The sequence below is a fragment of the Acomys minous genome (genome assembly GCF_964271855.1).
Source record: "Acomys minous genome assembly, chromosome: 7".
Classification (NCBI taxonomy): domain Eukaryota; kingdom Metazoa; phylum Chordata; class Mammalia; order Rodentia; family Muridae; genus Acomys; species Acomys minous.
The window spans coordinates 65,480,191-65,498,572 of NC_140488.1; the positions used below are offsets into that span (position 1 = coordinate 65,480,191).

Genomic DNA, 18,382 nt, shown 5'->3' on the forward strand with positions numbered 1-18,382 from the left:
AAGACTCAAATGGTATATACTCACTTATATCTGCATATTAGCCCAAGGTGCATGTTCCACGAAAGCCTTCACTTACCAGGAAACTGAGACAGAGGGGAGGACATTCTATTGGGACTCTAGATGAGAGAAGCATGGGAGAATGGCAAAGCAGAAGGATCCAGAGGGTCCTAGAAACCTACAAGTAGAACATTATGATAGGCAGATTTGGGCCCAGGGGTCCTGCTCAAACTAAGGCACTAGCCAAGGACAATACAGGCCGTAAAACTTTAAACTCCTTCCCAGATCTAGCCAATGGTCAGAACATTCTCCACAGTACAGTGGAAAGTGGGATATGACTTTCTCACATACTCTAGTGCCTCACCTTTGACCATGTCCCCTGGAGGGGGAGACCTGGTGGCACTCAGAGGAAGGACAGCAGGTTACCAAGAAGAGACTTGATACCCTATGAGCATATACAGGGAGAAGTAATCCCCTTCAGGAATAGTCATAGGGGAGGGGAATAAGGGGAAAATGGGAGGGAGGGAAGAATGGGAGGATACAAGGGATGGGATAACCATTGAGATGTAACAAGAATAAATTAATAAAAAAAGGAAAAAAATAAAAAATAAAAACAAAAAAATAGTTAATAATGATTTAAATTATTAGTAAAGCAGTGGTACTCCCTAATTAGATATATACCCAAATAACCACTGAGAGACTAGGATTTATTTAATTAACCTAGAGAGCAATACTGATAAATAATTGAAAGTGGGAGGGAGGGAGGGAGGAATGGGAGGATACAGGGTATGGGATAACAATTGAGATGTAATATGAATAAATTATTTTTAAAAAGAAAATACATTTCAATGAAGTCAACTAAACAATTATAAACTGTCAATGATTCAATTAAAGTAATACACAAGATATTTTTTAAAAATTGTTCCATCCTGATCCTCCAAGCTAGAATAGCTTCCTCCCATTCAGATTTCCCACATTATACTTGCCTTTTAATTATATCCTAGGTCCAGTTCATTTCTTCTGGTGTTTCCTGGTCCTCTCCTCATGGCTCCATCTCTCATTCCTCTCTCTTTCTCCTCCACTCACTGAACCTGGACTTCTCACCCTATTCTCTGTATTGCTCAGCATTGGCTGGTTGGCTTTTTTTCATTAGCAATACAGAGAACAAATGGTGAGCATGTTTACACAAACTTGAGATTGGAGATACTCATAATAAACATCACAATGCAATGTCTGGATTAAAACCAGATAGTGAGGTAGAGAAGTCAGCATTTGAATAAACAAGGGGAAACTGTATTCAGTCCACAAAAACATCACAGCAAGTGTTTCAACACTGTAATAATAACCCTAACTAGGAAACTCACCAAGTTTTTAAAATTTAATTTAATTACTTTTTTATGCTTTGGGATTCCTTACTCTTTCTCTTAAGCTCACTCTTCCCACCATGTGGTTCTCTGGTGCTTTATGATGGACCTCCATGGTGGTGTGTCAAATGGCTTTTTCCCTTTACTTCTTAATCCTCAGACTCAGGGAAGCTGCTGAGATACACAGCTTTTCTGCCCTGTGGTTATTTCTTTTCTTTTCTTTTTTAAATTTTATATGGGTTCATTTTATTTTATGTGTATGAGTATTTTGCCTGTGTGCACTTCTTTTTTAATTTTTTTATTATTTAATTTATTCAGATTACATCTCAATTGTTTTCCCCTCACTTGTATCCACCCATTTCTCCCTGCCTCCTAATTTCACCCTATTCCCTTTATTTTTTTTAAAATAATAAAAATGTCATGGTAGAAAAGTTATAACTCCACTAAAATCCATAAAAAGTCACATAGGTCTTGATTTTAAAATTGTACTTAGATGCATATTAAATGCGAGATTCCTTGTACCAGAAAAAAGACTGCCTTATCAAAAGGTTAAATAGAAACAAAACTGTGACTTGATTTCTTCTCTGATTTTATATAAGGATTTTATTCTGAGGAATTTTGTTTTTCTGGAAGAAAATATTCTTCTGGATCTCTTGTATTAACAGGTCTTTCTGTGTCAATACTTTATAGGTAATTTTGAGAGTCACATTTTCTAAAAAATGAAGGAATCACGATCACTAATTACTGATATAGTAGGTTTTTATTACTTGTCTTATTTCATTTTCCAACAACACTGTGCACAAGTTTATGGATAGATTTGGGTTTTTTTGTTTTACCATTATATTATTCAGTGTCTATTTTGTGTAGTACATGCTACATGATTATTGCTTTGCTTAACTGTATATTCAATAAAATTAATGTATGTCACAGACATCCCTACTTAAGTTTTCTGAAGTTATTTTTTGCTCAATGAAACATTACTAAATGAACACTGATGTTCATTTGTTGGTTCATTAGACTGATTTTTCCCACATAAATAATGTCTCATAAATTGCAAAAACATACTGTTAGACTAAAATTAGAAGATAGTTTGATTTTGCCATATTTATCATCAATGTTTCATCATCATAATATAGTTTAACTAAACTTAAAGTTGTTTGACACATATACATATGTCAGCATACAAATATTTTCTCAACATATATTAAGTAGAAGTAACCAGTGTGATTTTAGGGTTATTGTTAAACATAGTGTCGTCTCTGATGTGCTTGAAGTATCCTAAAACAAGAACTTCAACAGGATTATTTTGAAGTTGGTGAGCAGGGAATAAAGAACTGTAGCACAGTTATAGCTGAAATCCTGTGTATATAGAAGTTTGAGTTTCTCTGGTTTAGTTTAAACATGAATAGGTTGAGTAATAGGTTACTCGAGATATAAAGTACTCTATCAAATATTCTTGTCATTGCTTTTATTTTCTATGTTTTGTGGGGTATGAAGTAATTTCTCAAGTTTTCTTTATTAATTTTTCTATTTGTTTCTAATAACATACTATTGAGACAGGATCTTCCTATGTAGTCCTGGCTGGTCTGAGATTCAGTGTATACTAAGCTGACCTCAAATTCATAGAGATCGTCCTGCCTCTTTCTCCCAAGTGTTGGGATTAAAAGCATACACCACAATGCTCAGCTTCGTCTTTATTTACTTTTGAATTTCTGTTTTAGGCATGCTTCTATAGGAAATATTTTAAAAGAAAAAAAATACCAGACAACATTATTTGAATGCAGATGACACCATTTATTGAAATATAAATTTACATATGAAGTAGTTAAAGCAAAAGACAATTTCAATCCAGGAAGAAATATATTACTTTCACTATTATGTCAAATATTTATTTTTCTAGCAGATTCACGTGCTAGAAAGAAGAGAAAATTTAAACATTTTTGCAATGCACCTTACACATCATTATTATGTATTGGAAAATAGTGAGGACAACACAATGGCATTAACCATCAATAAATTTTACCAGACACAAAATATTAAGGTAACTGGCAGAAATATAGTATAAGAAAATGACATCAATCACAATTAGTATCACAATTTACTTGAGAAGAAAGAGAAACAGCTGACACTTATAGATTACATAATTTAGAGTACAAGTCTCAACAAGATACAAATACAAAATTGAAAATACTTAGGCAAAACACCATTATCCAAGAGTTGAAATTTAGTTTTCAATATGTAAGAAGGGGAGGATTGATATTTTTATTTCTGTAGCATCAAACAGTTCTGGTATTCTAGTTAATAAGATTTGTGCAGAATTTGTATTTGAATGAAGACAAACTGAATTTTGATGAGATTTTGTACATAAATGAAACAGGCAAAATATTTAAACAAACTAAGGTTTTCAATGTGTAAAGTACAAGATTACCTGTTTTATTTTATTCACAACTAATTTAGACATTAAAGTCATTGCTTGAAATCTTCGTATTTGTGTTTACCAACCTATCTGGGCAAGATTTGGTTTATTTGATAGGTATAGATTAAGTAGTATTAAAATTGAAATAAGATATAAAATCATCCTCTGTGTAGCTAAGGAAAAAAATACACTGTGGTAGCAAAAAACTGTCAATGATTAAATAAAAGTACTGCTGCTGTTGTATAGATTTGTTTCCAGATGTTCTCTGGGTTTCAAATACATACAGAGGAGTATAAACAAAACAAACAAACAAAAAAAAGTGCCCACACCATGTCACTATATTTGGACAAAAGGATCAGTTACTTCAAAGGTACAGAATTAATTTTGTTTTTAGTTGTGAACATACTCCTAATAAATGTTTGTTGAGTTCTGCTACAGAAATAAGATTGATTTGGCAATTTAGTTTTTAAATGGATACAACCCCTCTGTAATATTCTTTATTTGAATTTTAAATTAGTAAGATATTAAAATACCTGTTATGAATTTTACAAGATTATCATAATCTTATAGAATGAGCACCAGGAGTTCTATACTCTAGTGCTGTAATAATTCAACCCCTGAATAAATAAAAATGTCACATCAATCTACACCACATTTTTTTAAAGATACAATACAGGCCAATTCACACACATCACATATATATTACGATATCACCTTGAATGATACTTTGTTTAAACATATCACAATAAATATTTAGTAAACAAGAGAGAAGTCAAAAATGGCCAGCAAGTAATGGCAGTACACTTTTCACAAAATCAAATACAGCATCAGTGTAAAATGGACAATGTTTCACCATACTAGTGCACTTCACTGTCCTGCTTTTCTTTGAAAATAAAATCCAGTTGTTTCCTTCACTTTCAAAAGGTGGACATTTACATTCACAATATTTATTAAAGTCATAAGCATCATACCAGCTTTTGCTGATTTTAGACAGATTTGTTCTCTAGTCACTGGTGATAGGTGTAGAAAATGAGAAATACGGAGTCATTAACTTGAAACATAATGAGTATACTAAGAACAAATCGAAACACTTTGAGTGCCTAATGAGTGTAAAGGCTGGGGAGGTATAATGTGTAGAGGTGGTTTGATTTTCTTTTACTGAAGTTTGATTATAATGGGTGTTTCCAAATTGTTACTACTTTACAAAATTTTACTTGTTTTTGAATCTCAGTCTGAGCTGCACATGTATTAGCATTTTGTTGTACTGAACTGTTAGGGTTTAAGAAAGAAAAATTTGAAACTATTATTTTATAACTTTAAAACTCTCAAATATATTTGTATTTATTTTTGAATGACTAGGTATATTTATGGAGAAATTATGAATAATAGTTAACATAATCATGAGGATCTTCAAAAACATTGAGCATGTGGGTAATACTAACTGTTGATATTTTTATCATAATTTAGAATTAACTGTAAGTTAAATGTCACTGCATTTTATAGTGAATTTTATTTTGAAGATGATCTTTTATCTTATTCTAATATATGTATAAGAATAAAGAAGTTGGTTTGTAGGTGAATATTACTTGCTTAAGATAATGGAAATCTACTAAAGGCGAGTCATTTTAAAAATAAACTCTTAAAATATTATTTTAATAGCAAAAATATGCTCTAGGTAAATTCACAAAGTGCGTATTTTATTGTTTTTCATCAACATATTTTACAATTTAGATGAAGATATTGGTATTATATGTCCATTTATTTTTCTGAAAGAGCCTAAAAAAAAGAATAGTTTTAGAATATATAATAAAAAGAAAAAAATGGAATCTTTAAAAGTCATGCAAAACAAAATTTCAAACTAAACAATGCTTTAAATTCTATGTTGTATATGCTTTCATAATCTATGAAAGGCTAGCATAAGCCAGCTTATTTTAAATGTCAAAGAATTTGGGTTTGGGGCGTATATGGTATTCTGGCCCCTACATTTTCACATCATCATCCTTACCTGGCTGTTTTAATCCTATGGATGTTGCAATTTGGGATATTGTCACATAATAAGGAAAATATACAACTTTTGGATTTTTATTTTTGTAAATCAACAAAGGTATCAAATGGAAAAATCTCACCATTCATGGTCTGTATTTGTTCCATTCTGATTCCTCAAAGTCAAAATGTGGGGAGAATTTATGATTAGTCCTGGAGTGGAGTTTAAGGGCCTAGGTTGGGGAGACTTGAGACAAGGGAGAGTCGGGGTACAATGGGAGTTGAAATGAATCTTGGGAATAGGCTGAGGGAAATGACAATAAATAGGGTAAAGTGAATATGGGGTCCACCACTGTGGAATTAACATTGGGAAAGGAAGAAAGGAAAGAAGATACTCAAACTAGTGTAGGAGTGGGCAAAGGGCTAAAATGAGGGTGAGTTATGGAGGGGAAGGGGAAGTAGGCTGGGGAATAAGTAAGGTAATGGATGTAGTGGAGTTGGATTAGTGTCTCTGAGGACAGTATAAACTTTGTGGTTATTTGCTCATTAACTAATAAAATAAAGAGTTTCAAAATAGCAAGAAATAGAAAATATTTTCTTTAAAATAATAAATCAGAACTTCATTTACTTTAAAGCTAGAGTTTTATTCTAATTTTTGTTTTTTTCTTGGATTTCCTCTCATTTTCCACAAAATTGTCTTCCATATCAGTGAGGCTCTCTGCTCTCAAAATCTTTTCTGAAAAAGGCACATGTACTTTGTAACCTGTGACATCTTAAAAGCACTTTGCTATATTTTGGAATTTTACTTCTAAAACATACTTAAAACATGATTAAATGGAAATATTAGATGTAGTTAATGAAGCTTTCCTGACAGTTATACAAATTTTTGTTATGAAGGTTTTTATTGAAAAAGTATAGTCTTCACTCTTTTTTGTGGAATTCTGATATTATTGAGTGACTTAGAGAACTAATTTGATATGGAGAACCCTAAGAAGATAGGGGATAATCTTTGAAAATAAATAATGATGTTACTGAACATTTGCATTGCTCAGTTCAAGAAATACTACAGTGTTTAGAAAAATAAAAACAAGGCTATAAGGAATTTCTGTTACAAGATTGAGAATCATCTTCTTAGACCATCTTCATGTTTGATTCTTACTTGACAGCTTCATTTAATTTCTTGAAATTAACAGAGAAGCAGCTGGCCACTTTACATATATTTTATATTTAAATTTTAAGCCACTAAACACAATATCCAAAATCATATGGATCATGAGGAATAACACTCACATAGCAGGGTTTTGTTGATGATGAAGTTGGTGTTTTTGTGATTGTCTTCAATTATATACTAGTGTCATATATAATTGAGCCAAATTTTGTTTACTGTCTTTCTTTCTGCTTATTTATGATAAATATTAGCTCTTGGTAAGTCATTTCTCAGTTTCTATTGACTTAGTAAGTTTTTTTCACTCACAAAGTGGTTTCCTTTGAAAATTAGAATGCAATAATTCCATTTCCTAAAGTCAATGTGACAAGAGAGCATATAGAATAGACTATCCATTAAACAAGGTGATCTGTCAGTTTGGTTTTTTATTCTCAGTCAAGTATTGGCAGTAACTCAAGTATGGTAGCCTGAATCCTTTGATTAAGTCTGTGGTTTTGTCACTTTATGTAAAACTTGGGTTACTCAAGACTGCAATGGTATCCCATCTTCTGGGTTGGTAAGAAGTAGGAGAAAAAAATCTCACTACCTTTCCTTATTTTCTGAGGCCAAAACCCTGGTTCATAAAGCACATGCTGAACCATGGGGAGTGAATGGAGGGAGGCTAGCTAGCCTCTTTACCTCCTTCCTCAAAGGCCAAATAAATCCAAAAAGGCATGAGTTTGCCTTCAGGCCAAAGATTACCACCCCTCGCACTATGTGTTAAGGCACATAATTAGGGGTTAGGTCATAATCTATTATTTACATTGCCCTTGGTTTTGTAAAAACAACAGCAACCATTATTCAGGAAAGTTGAAAATTTAAATGTACAAATTTAATAGTGGCCCATGTGCCCTAAAACACAGCACAAAATTTATATTAGGTATGAATACAAATACAATAGCAGGGTTTTGTTGTAATGAGACTACCTTCTTAGATAATTAATCAGTTAATACCTCATTACCTTCTATTAATATTTTATCTATCTTACCAAATTTGTGAAATAAATATTTCCAGAAAACCATATTTTATAGATAAGTCAGGTTGGGTAATTTTAGTGCTGGGCAAATTAACTGGGCCAATCAAATGAATGGTATCTTCATTTTTCAGGGAAGAGGATCATATTCATTCATCTCATAATGTATTTCAAGAATTTCTCTCTTCTATGCTGAATCGTCTTCTACAAATCAGTAGAGTAGTTGGGAAAAATAAAAAAATTAACCTTTAAACAAAAAACACTGTTTTATCATGGAAAATTTTAGGCACCCTGTGGTGCTGTTATTGTCTTCTTATATTAAATCACAACCACATATGCTATTTACAGTTCTACAGTTATTTGTCTCCTTCTATTTTTAAGGCTTCCCATAAATATTTACAAATTTGCTGTGCGTATGTGAGAAAAACAAATAGGCATATTTAAATAGTCTTGTTAGTGAACTTTTTACTAGATGTCTTTTTAAAATATTTCACAGAATTATTATATTTAAAATCTTCTGCCAAATCTCCTGGATTGCTAGCTTTCAGACAATAAATGTCTTAGACATTAAGCTAGACTCATCAAAATAAGTGTTGATATCTCTGAGATGATTTTCATTTATCTGTCAAGGTATTCAAGAAGACTTGAAATTACCAGAAGACATTGTCATTTGAAAATTACTTGATATTTTATTCAGTGAAGAAGTACACTTCTATAACACACTCCTCCAACCTGATTACTTTGTATATAATTGATTATTACATAGAGAATAAAGCAGCTAAGACCAATCTAGTTATATCAAATCTAATAAATGATTATCATAGTTTGTTAATTATGTTTATTGTATATTCAGAATTTAGATGTCTCATTTAGTATTTTCAGTTATCAAGTTTGTCCATGTCTGTTTTGATGTTAAGTGGTTTTTTTTTCAACTCTAGGTATAGCTTTTCAGTGGTAGTTTTTATAACTGGTGTTCACCTATCTTTGAGAGCTCAATAAGTGGAGAAGACACCATAGGTCTAGAAATTCTACCACTGTTCCCCATGTGACCTCCAAACCCGCTGCCCCTGGGATCTTCAGCATTGCCTCTAGGAACTTGAGGATTATCTATGGGAATTCCAACATTAACCATGGGGATAGTATTGACATTATTCTTGGGGATTCTACCATTGCCTCTGGAACGTGCAGAATTATCCTCAGCCATTCCATTGTTTCCTCGAATTGCAGAATTGTCGAATTTTGGCTTGATGGGAAGATGTCCAGAATGTGACGGGATTTCTTTTTGCCAAGCTCCCTCCATGTTGTATCTTTTCTTGATGTTTTCTAAAACATAAAGCCAGAAGTTAATAAGTGACTAACAGATTGGCTTCAGTTTTGATAACAAGCTATGAATAAGGATGAGAGATGTATCACCAAATTGTAATGCAGTCCAATTACCTCAAAAAGACATGATGATTTTACTGCAGTATGTAACTTTATTTAGCAATCTCACTGTTGGATGCAAAAGATGGACAAAAGAAAAAAGTAAGTAAATGTTTATTATATACCAGAAGTGTAGGTTGATAGGAAAGTAGAGGTGGAGAAAGAAGATGAAAAATAATATAATAGAAGAAGAGCTACAAGCTGAAAGAATTTTAGGAACAAAATATTTTAGTATGCAATTTTATTTCTTTGGTAGTATGAAAAATTAATGCAAGTATTTAGTAGGAACAAGAAATTAGATAAGAAATAACCATGAAAACTGTATACACTCAGGAATGTGTGTCTCTGTGTGTGTATCTGTGTGTGTATGTCTGTGTGTCTGTGTGTGTGTAGGCCATACAACAAGCTAAGGTGTTATTCACCTGGAATTGTTCACTTTTTTCATTATTTATTTATTTATTTATTTTGAGGCAGAGTCTCTCCTTGGCTTGAAATTCCCTAGATAGGCCAAGGAGGCTACCCAGCAAACTCCAGTTCCGGGATAACAAACACACATACTACTATGTCTCTCTCTTTTTTAACTTCACTTAAAAATCAAACCCAGTTCTCTTGCTTCTAAGGCAAGATCTTTATTGACTCAGCAGTGTCACTAGGTAACCCTATAGTATTCTTTTTTAAAAATATATTTTATTAATTTATTCATATCATATCTCAATTGTTATCCCATCCCTTGTATCCTCCCATTCCTCCCTCCCTCCCATTTTCCCCTTATTTCCCTCCCCTATGACTGTGACTGAGGGGCATTACCTCCCCTGTATATGCTCATAGGGTATCAAGTCTCTTCTTGGTAGCCTACTATCCTTCCTCTGAGTGCCACCAGGTCTCCCCCTCCAGGGGACATGGTCAAATGTGAGGCACCAGAGTACGTGAGAAAGTCATATCCCACTCTCCACTCTACTGTGGAGAATGTCCTGTCCATTGGGTAGATCTGGGTAGGGCTTCAAAGTTTATTGCACGTATTGTCCTTGGATGGTACCATAATTTTAGCAGGACCTCTGAGAAGGGTTTTCAATTTGAGAATTAGGTTAAAGCAACTTTACATTTCAAAAGGTAATGTGACCTGAGTGCTGACCTTAGGTTATACTTTAATTTCTTCCTGTGATAACTTCTTAGAGTCCTCAATATTTATACAAAAATATTACAGAATGGGATGTTTTAATTTCCAGATAAACCCTGGGTTAGATTTCAGACTTATTGTCGAAACCATCTTCAGTGGTCTGGTGATGCCATTTTATAGAAATATTTCTAGTTGGTATATTTTTCATGAAGTTATAGAAATTGGTTTCTAACAGAAGTTAGACATGAAAATTCCTAATACCAATGCTGGAGCATTTTGGATATGTTTATATAGATAAAATGATAAAGCAAAAATGTTATTAGCAAATTTCTATCTAATATTTAAAATACATTATAAAAATAAGTTATGCTAATATTACTTTTAGTCAATTATAGGTTAAAATATTAATGGCTCATTTGCCAATTCATACTTTGTCAGTGGCTTCTCATATACAAGAGGAGATAGAGAGGTTATTTGGTTTTTAACCAGTTGGTTAACAATGTCCATTATCTCATTGCTTTTTGTTGTATCTACTCTTAACTATTGGGTAGTAATGAGTGTGTTAGGGAACTTATTTTTTCTATTCTATGGGTTACAACTGAATGAGTGAGGACTACTAATTTTCTCATGCTTTTCTCCTTAAGCTGAAGTTCTTTTTAAAAGGTGAAATTTTATTCCAACCTTGAAGTCTTAAAAAGTTTGTATATTCCAGGACACACTTCTATGTTTATTAAATATTGTGTGATTGAATTAACCCAACTTAGCATCATGTTTTAATCACTGAACATGACTACAAGGCATAAGTTTGTGAAAGAATAATTAATTTCATCATAAAAATGTTTAATGATATAGAAATGGATAGATAATCTAGGTGGCAAGTTTGAAGATAAACTTACCAGTGATAGTAAAATTATATGAAATTTTATATGTACTTACAAAATAATGACAGCAAGAAAAATCTTACCTTCTGTTAGTACATTATGATCACATGGGGAGAACCGACTTTCTTCTGTGTTTACTTCGAATTCAGGTGCATTTAAGTATTTGCCTCTGATTTCACTGTATCTTGGTAAGCTACGACTGCGCTGCCTCTGGAGCTTAGGGCGCTCTGGCAACATGGGGAAAGGGCCTTGCAAAGCTTGGAAATGTTGATCCTTTGGATGTGTGGTTACTTGATTCTCTTCTTCTGATGTTAATTTGTTGAAACCCATATCTCTGTCTTGATTATTGGGAACAGTTTGCAGAATATGGAGCCCCTCACTGTTTAGTGGTGCCTCTAAGAGCTCTGCCCAGGAACGCCGAAAGATGGATCTTTCTCTAAAAGGATACATGCTTCTTGCTACTTCCATATCTTCACTTCCCGGGGACTCTGCATTTTCTGGAGATTCCATCCATAGATTTCTTGGGGTTCCTGGGCGACTGTATTCTGAGGATGGTGAAGATTTATTTATTAAAGCTTCCAGGTGTACAAACCCAGTGAATTGCAAAGTTGGAATTTCTGTATCATCTAGCTCCTCCTTTCCAGGCACACCGGCAACAAGTATTGCGGTGCCTTTCCCCCTTTCCTCTGGGCTGGCAATTCCTGTAACGTCTAAGCGTTGAAATTCTGGAACCCCTGGAGACTTAATTGATATTTTCTCTATGCGAAGAAGCCCTGAAGTTTTTGGTTTTACAAGGGCAGTGCTTTCTAACTCGTTAGTCATTGGGGGGGTGGTAACCATGACCACCTGACTCATAAGCCCCAAGTCCCTCTGATGAATACCTTCACGGGTGGGTTGCTGGGAGATCAATGTTGGATTCTGTTGTTTTTGTTTTCTGGCCCTTTCCCGCATTTCCGCATTAATAGGACGGAAATAAATGAACTCATCAGAAATATGTTGAGGACGTCTGTATTGGAAGTTTGGATTCATGGAAACAATCTGAAAGAAAATTCAAATATACAATTCATTATGTCAACACTTTGAATAATATTCTTGATTCTGATATATTATGTCTTTTATAAGGACAGGATAACACTAACAAAGATACTATAGACATTTTGTTGAATACTTCAAATTGAAAAATATGAGATACTTCCACCAAAGCATCTATTTCTTTCAGGAATAGATTATTTTATTCTCATCTTTCCAAAGTTTATTTCCTAATAAGCTACTCAAAGGTGCTTTGTTATCCTCTGAGAACATACATTATCTATAGAAAATAGTCTTCATAATATGTAGGGGGACTCATTAAAGGTTTGTAGAAATTATTTAAAATCTTTGTTTCTTAATTTTTGTATGCATGTCCATGTGATTGTTATGTATACATGCATGCATATGTTTGTGAAGTGTGTGTGTATGTATGAATGCAAGTACACCTATGCCATAGCAGCTGTGTGGAGGAAAGAGTAAAACTAATGAAATCAGTTCTCTCCTTCTACCTTGTTTCTCAGGCACAGTCTTTCTTAATATTTATGCTGCTTGGATATGTGCCATAGGTGTTCTGGGGTTACAGATGCAAGCTACTATATCTGGCATTTTAAAAAATGATTTCTAGGAGTCAAACTCAGATGTTTAGGGTTGTGTGGCAAGAGCTTTTAGTTGAATCATTTTTGCTGGCTTAGAAATCATTTAATTGATATATTGCTTATCTTGAAGGGATTGACCCTTCAGGGTTGCTACTTCTTAGAGACAGTAAACAAGTTATCTTTGAGAACACTTTTCAAATGCAAGCCAACCAAGCTATTGTCCATATTTCCAACCACTAGGCCACTGTTGTATGCATGTATGTATGCCACTTGCGTATGGTTGCACACAGATGTCAAAAAATGGTGTCAGATCCCTTAGAGCTGAAGTTATCAGTGGTTTTGAGCCACCTTATATGGGCAATGGAGGACAGGCTTAAGTCATTTGGAAGAGCAGCAATTTTGATGGACTGCTGAGCAATCTCTAACCAATGAGTAGTATTTGTCTTAATGTAGTCTTATGAGCTATTTGTGAGTTTTTCCTTGTTTGGTAAGTATTAGGAGGTGTGGCTTTGTTGAAGAAGATATGTTACTTGGCTGTGGCCATTCCTGGTTAGCTCTCTCTGGCTTATGTTTGTAGATCAAATGTAAGCTTTAAGCTACTACTCCAGTGCCATGCCTGTCTTCGTGCTGCCATATTTCCAACCATGACATGATGGTCATGGACTCACCCTCTGATATTATAAGTCCCCAATAAACTCTTGCTACTGTATTAAAAAGTTCTCCTAATAAATGCACTGGAAAAAACACTGCAGAAAACATCAAAATCAACTTTCATAACTCCAGAAATTAGCCAAAGGCTTGGAGTAATTTCTGTTCATTTGAGCAATGTGAATGGGTGAACTGAAATTCTGAGCTTGTTGCATGTTCATTTTCCCCATTCCAACATCACTGTCTACTCCAGTTTTGCAGTTGTTCTACAAACTATCAATTTAGAATCAGGGTGAAAACCCAGAGCCTAACAACCACTGAAGGAGATGAACTAGAGTTAAAGCATCTTCAATATTCATTATTATTAATACTCTGACTTGCTTTACAACTATGCCACATTGTATTCTAGTCAAAAAATAGGAAAAAGAAAAAAATTAAAAATAGGAAAAAGAAAAAAATAAAAAATAGGAAAAAGAAAAACAAAGGAACTTGCAGACACTCGTTTGCACACACCCAAGCAAGCTACGGTAAAATTTATCACACTCACTATTGGTAATTGGTAACCTTTGATTCATGAGGCTACTGGTCTTTATATTGTTCTCTCCCTTTCACCATATGTTTGTATAAATGATATCAAAGAAAGAGTGACATTAAAGTACCAGTATTATATTGAAAACGTTTGGCTAGTATTTGTCAGTTACATGCTGGGTTATCAAGTTCAGTTTGAGTTTCATTTTTTAAAAATCTTCTAACTCTAGAGAAAAGTGTGGGTATTTGATAATTCTTTTATTTTGTTAATTTGAGGGTGATAGTGTGAAGAGATCTTTGTGATTTGATTAGAGAAGGCTTTCTCCCAGAATACTTAAAAATGATAGTTCTAAAACAATATAAGTAGTTATATAAAGTTGTTGCATAATAAACTATATTTTGAGAAAAAGCTAAGTTAGACACAATTTTAGAAAACTTTCCTGGTTTACTCTCATCAAGAGTAAATAAGGATTCCTCTTTATGCACACACATCCTCACCAGCATTATTTTTGCTTCTTGATGACAGCCATGCTAATTTGGGTGAGAGTGAATTTCAAAGTACTGTTAAATTTCATTAAAAGTGGAATATTTTAAAATATTTATTGGCCACTTGTGTTTCTTAATTTGAGAACTGTCTATTCAGTTCATTGGTGGATTTACTATTGCCAGTTTATATGGTCTACATATTAGATCCTTGTCTACAGTATACCTGGTGAAGACCTTCTACCATTCTATAACATCTCTCTCTATTCTGTTGATACCTAGTTTTGCTGTGAAGAGAATTTTTAAATTTATGTAATGCTATCAATTATTGGGTCTATTTACTATGCTATTGAGGGTCTAGTCAGAAAGCTATTGTCTATAACTATGCTTCAAGGTTTTCCTTGTGTATCACCTCAGTAGTTTCAGTATTTCCAATTTTTAAATTAAGAACTTTGATTTGCTTTGAACTAAATTTTCCAAGGTGGATCTTAATTTAATTTTTTGTAGCTATATGCTCAGTTTTGCTGATACCATTTCTTGAACAAGCCATTTTTTCAGTAATGTTTTTGATATATCTGTCAATAATTAAATGTACTCAGCTGTGTGGATTTACTTTGGGATTCTCTATTGTATCAACATTACCATGTGATTTTTGTCACTCTAGTTCTGTAGTGTATCTTGAGGACAGCAAACATTATAATTCTGGCTGTGCATTTTCTGCTTTGAATCACTTTATCTCTGTATTACATTTTGTGTTTCCATATGAATTTTGAGATTACTTTCTTTTTTAGTTTTGTGAAGAATATCATTGGAATTTTTACTGGAATTTCATTGAATCTATAGCTTACTTTTGATAGTATACTCATTTTTTAAAAATATTAATTCTTTCAATTCAGAAATATGGAGAGTCTTTCTACTATATAATATCTTTATCAAAAAATTTTCAGTATCTTAAAATTTCCTTGTAGAGTCTTTTACCTTATTCATTGGCTTTATTTTATTTATTTTTGTTTTATTTGAAGCTGTTTTGAATGTGGTTTTTTCCAAATTTTATTATTAATGCTTGTTATTGGCATGTATACAAATCTACTGATTTTATAGGCTTTTATGTATACTGTAACATTATTGATAGTTTTATCAAATCTAATTTTTTTGTTGAGTCCTTGGGCTTTTTAATGTATATGTTTTCTGTAAATAGGAATAGTTTAACATCTTCCTTCCCAACATTATCTGCTTTACATTTTTGTCTTGTTTTAATTTCTATAACTAAGACTTTAAGCTCTATACTGAATTAAAATGAAGAGTGAGCAGTTTGCCTCAATCTAGATTTTGGTTGAAATGCTTTCAAATTTTCATGTTATACTATAACATTAGCTAAAACTTTGTTATATACAGCTTTTTATATTGAAATGTGTTCTAGTTTATGCAGGACTTCTTCTAAAATGCTTCTTTTCTATTAAGAGGGTCAGAGGATTGCTATTTTTAAATCCACTGATACATTGTTTTACATTTATGAATTTGTGTATTTTGCATCCCTTAGGTGAAACTAACTTTGTAAAAATGTGTGCTCTTCTTAATTTGATTTTGAAATAAACTTATCAGCAACTTTTGGAGAATTTTTATATTCATATTAATCAGATTATATTGTAACAACACCCCTTTAATCTCTAATTTTATTAATCTGGGCCTTTCTCTGTGTTTTTGGGTTGGTTTGCCAATCTTGTTACTTTTTCCAAAAAACAAACTCATTTTTCTGTCTCTATTAATTTCTTCTATGGTTTTCATTATTTTGTTCTATTTACATTTGTTTGACTTTTTATCTTTCTAGAGCCTTTCATTGCATCACTAGGTTATTTATTTGAGGTCTAAATTTTTTAAAATATGAACACATAACTATAAACTTTCTTAGGACACTATTGGCAGTATGTCAGAGGCTAAGATAGGCTGTGCTCTCATTTTTATTTGATTTTATTATGTTGAAACTCCCCTTTTGATTTCTGTAGTGTATTATTTGGTTTCCAAGTATTTTGTGATTTCTGAGGTTAATCTTACTATTTACTTGAAGTTTGATTCCATTGTGGTTTGTTGCGAGGCAAGCAATTATTTTATTCTTTTTTGTGTTTGTTATTACTTTCTTTGTAGACTATAATATATATTATATTATATGTACATACAAATATATACCTATATAGTTTTTTTAAAGTTTATAGCACTGTTGATAAGAATGAATTTTCTATCTTCTGGGGTTTTCTTTAATGAGTTACTGCTATACCTACTGACTAGTATATGGCAACCCTCATCAGATAAATCAAGTCTCTCCTTGAAGTCGGTGGACATTAACACAGAGACTCATTAACTGGTCAATGTCTAGAAAACAAGAGAAGGTGGTGTGCTCAGCCCTAAAAGGATTTTTAGCCCTACCCCCAAGGTTCAGGAGTCTTTGAGAAAGATAGAACAGAAATATTTTAAGAGCCAGAAGTGGTGGGTGACATCAAAGAAACTGTGTTTTCTAGATACTAAAGGACAGTTGCATGCATAAGTTCACTAACATTGTGATAGAATGTACAAGATCTGCACAAGAACCAATCATACAGATTCTAGCATAGATGGTAGAAGGTGAGTGTGAAATCACCATTAGGTAAGAAATTTTGGACAATTAATAGCTCCTGGGAGACAGAGAGTTAAGTTTTTTGTTTTTAATGATATGACTCCTTAGTACATTACCCACACACCAGGCCGAGTCCCATTCCCAAGATTCTCTAGGAAAAACAAACTGGACTCAGTAAGGGAAAGAACAGTAACAACAACTTAATTTTTTATTTTCTTTCTCTTTTTTTTACTGGTATAGTTCCTGGGCATGTGTAGTTAAAAACCTATACATATGTATTTTAGAGGAAACATGTGGCTTGCTGCCACCTTAGCTGCTGTCCCCGCATCAGGATGGAGGCAGCCATATGGCTCACAGTCATCTTTGCTAAGGGTAGAAAGGATGGACTTTGTCATGTGACTTTACTTCGTCTTGATGTGTCATACGCCAACTAAGAAAAAACAACTCCTCTTAGGTGTGAGGCCCAAACCAGATGATTCTTCAACTATTTTTTATCACACTAAAGAACTACAATCCACAGTCTGTTTTTTTTTCTCCCACCTCAGTGACAGGCTTCCCACCCAGTCAGGGCTGAGGCAGTCCCTGACCAGGACCTTGAATGGAATTACCATACTGTAGGGGACATTCCTGCCAGGGAACAATTTGTAACTTGCCTCCTGGCTGGTCTTCATAAGGGCACCATTAAGGAGGTAAATTATGAGAAATCCAAAAGGTCATCGAGAACAAATAGAAAAACACTAATTTGGATCCTGAGAAGCCCAGATGGAAAACAACTTCTTATGAGCTACTTCTCTCAGAGTATCCTTGATGGGACAAAATATCCTTGATGTCTTTTCAATCTTTGTTTTTATACTTTTCTTGAGTGTGTGAATGAGTGGGTCCCCATATATATATATTTGTTTCTCATGCTTTTTATTGGGCCTTTTTCCTTCTGTTTGCTTTGCCCTATTATGGTGTGCTTATTTGTGTTTTATCCTATTTTATTTTATTATTATCCCTTAATGTTTGTTTGTTTTCTAATGAGAGATAGAGAGGGAGTGGTTCTGGATGGGAGTGGAGGTGAGTAGCAACTAGGAGGTACAGAGGGAGAGGAAAACATAATCAAGATATAATATGTGAGAAAAATATTTTAA

At 33.3% G+C, this 18,382-nt stretch overlaps 1 protein-coding gene across 1 annotated transcript in view; it reads right to left on the reverse strand.

Annotated features, from left to right (window-relative positions):
- Nucleotides 1-7,309: 7,309 nt before the first annotated feature.
- LOC311601646 (uncharacterized protein) overlaps nucleotides 7,310-18,382 on the reverse strand; it is a 339,815-nt gene continuing 328,742 nt past the window's right edge. The window contains exons 23-24 of the mRNA XM_084789248.1: nucleotides 11,441-12,395; nucleotides 7,310-9,260 (exon numbers count right to left, since the gene is read on the reverse strand). Of these exons, the coding sequence (XP_084645374.1) occupies nucleotides 8,899-9,260; nucleotides 11,441-12,395 (1,317 nt within the window). The 3' untranslated portion in view covers nucleotides 7,310-8,898. The remainder of the gene's footprint in view (nucleotides 9,261-11,440; nucleotides 12,396-18,382) is intronic.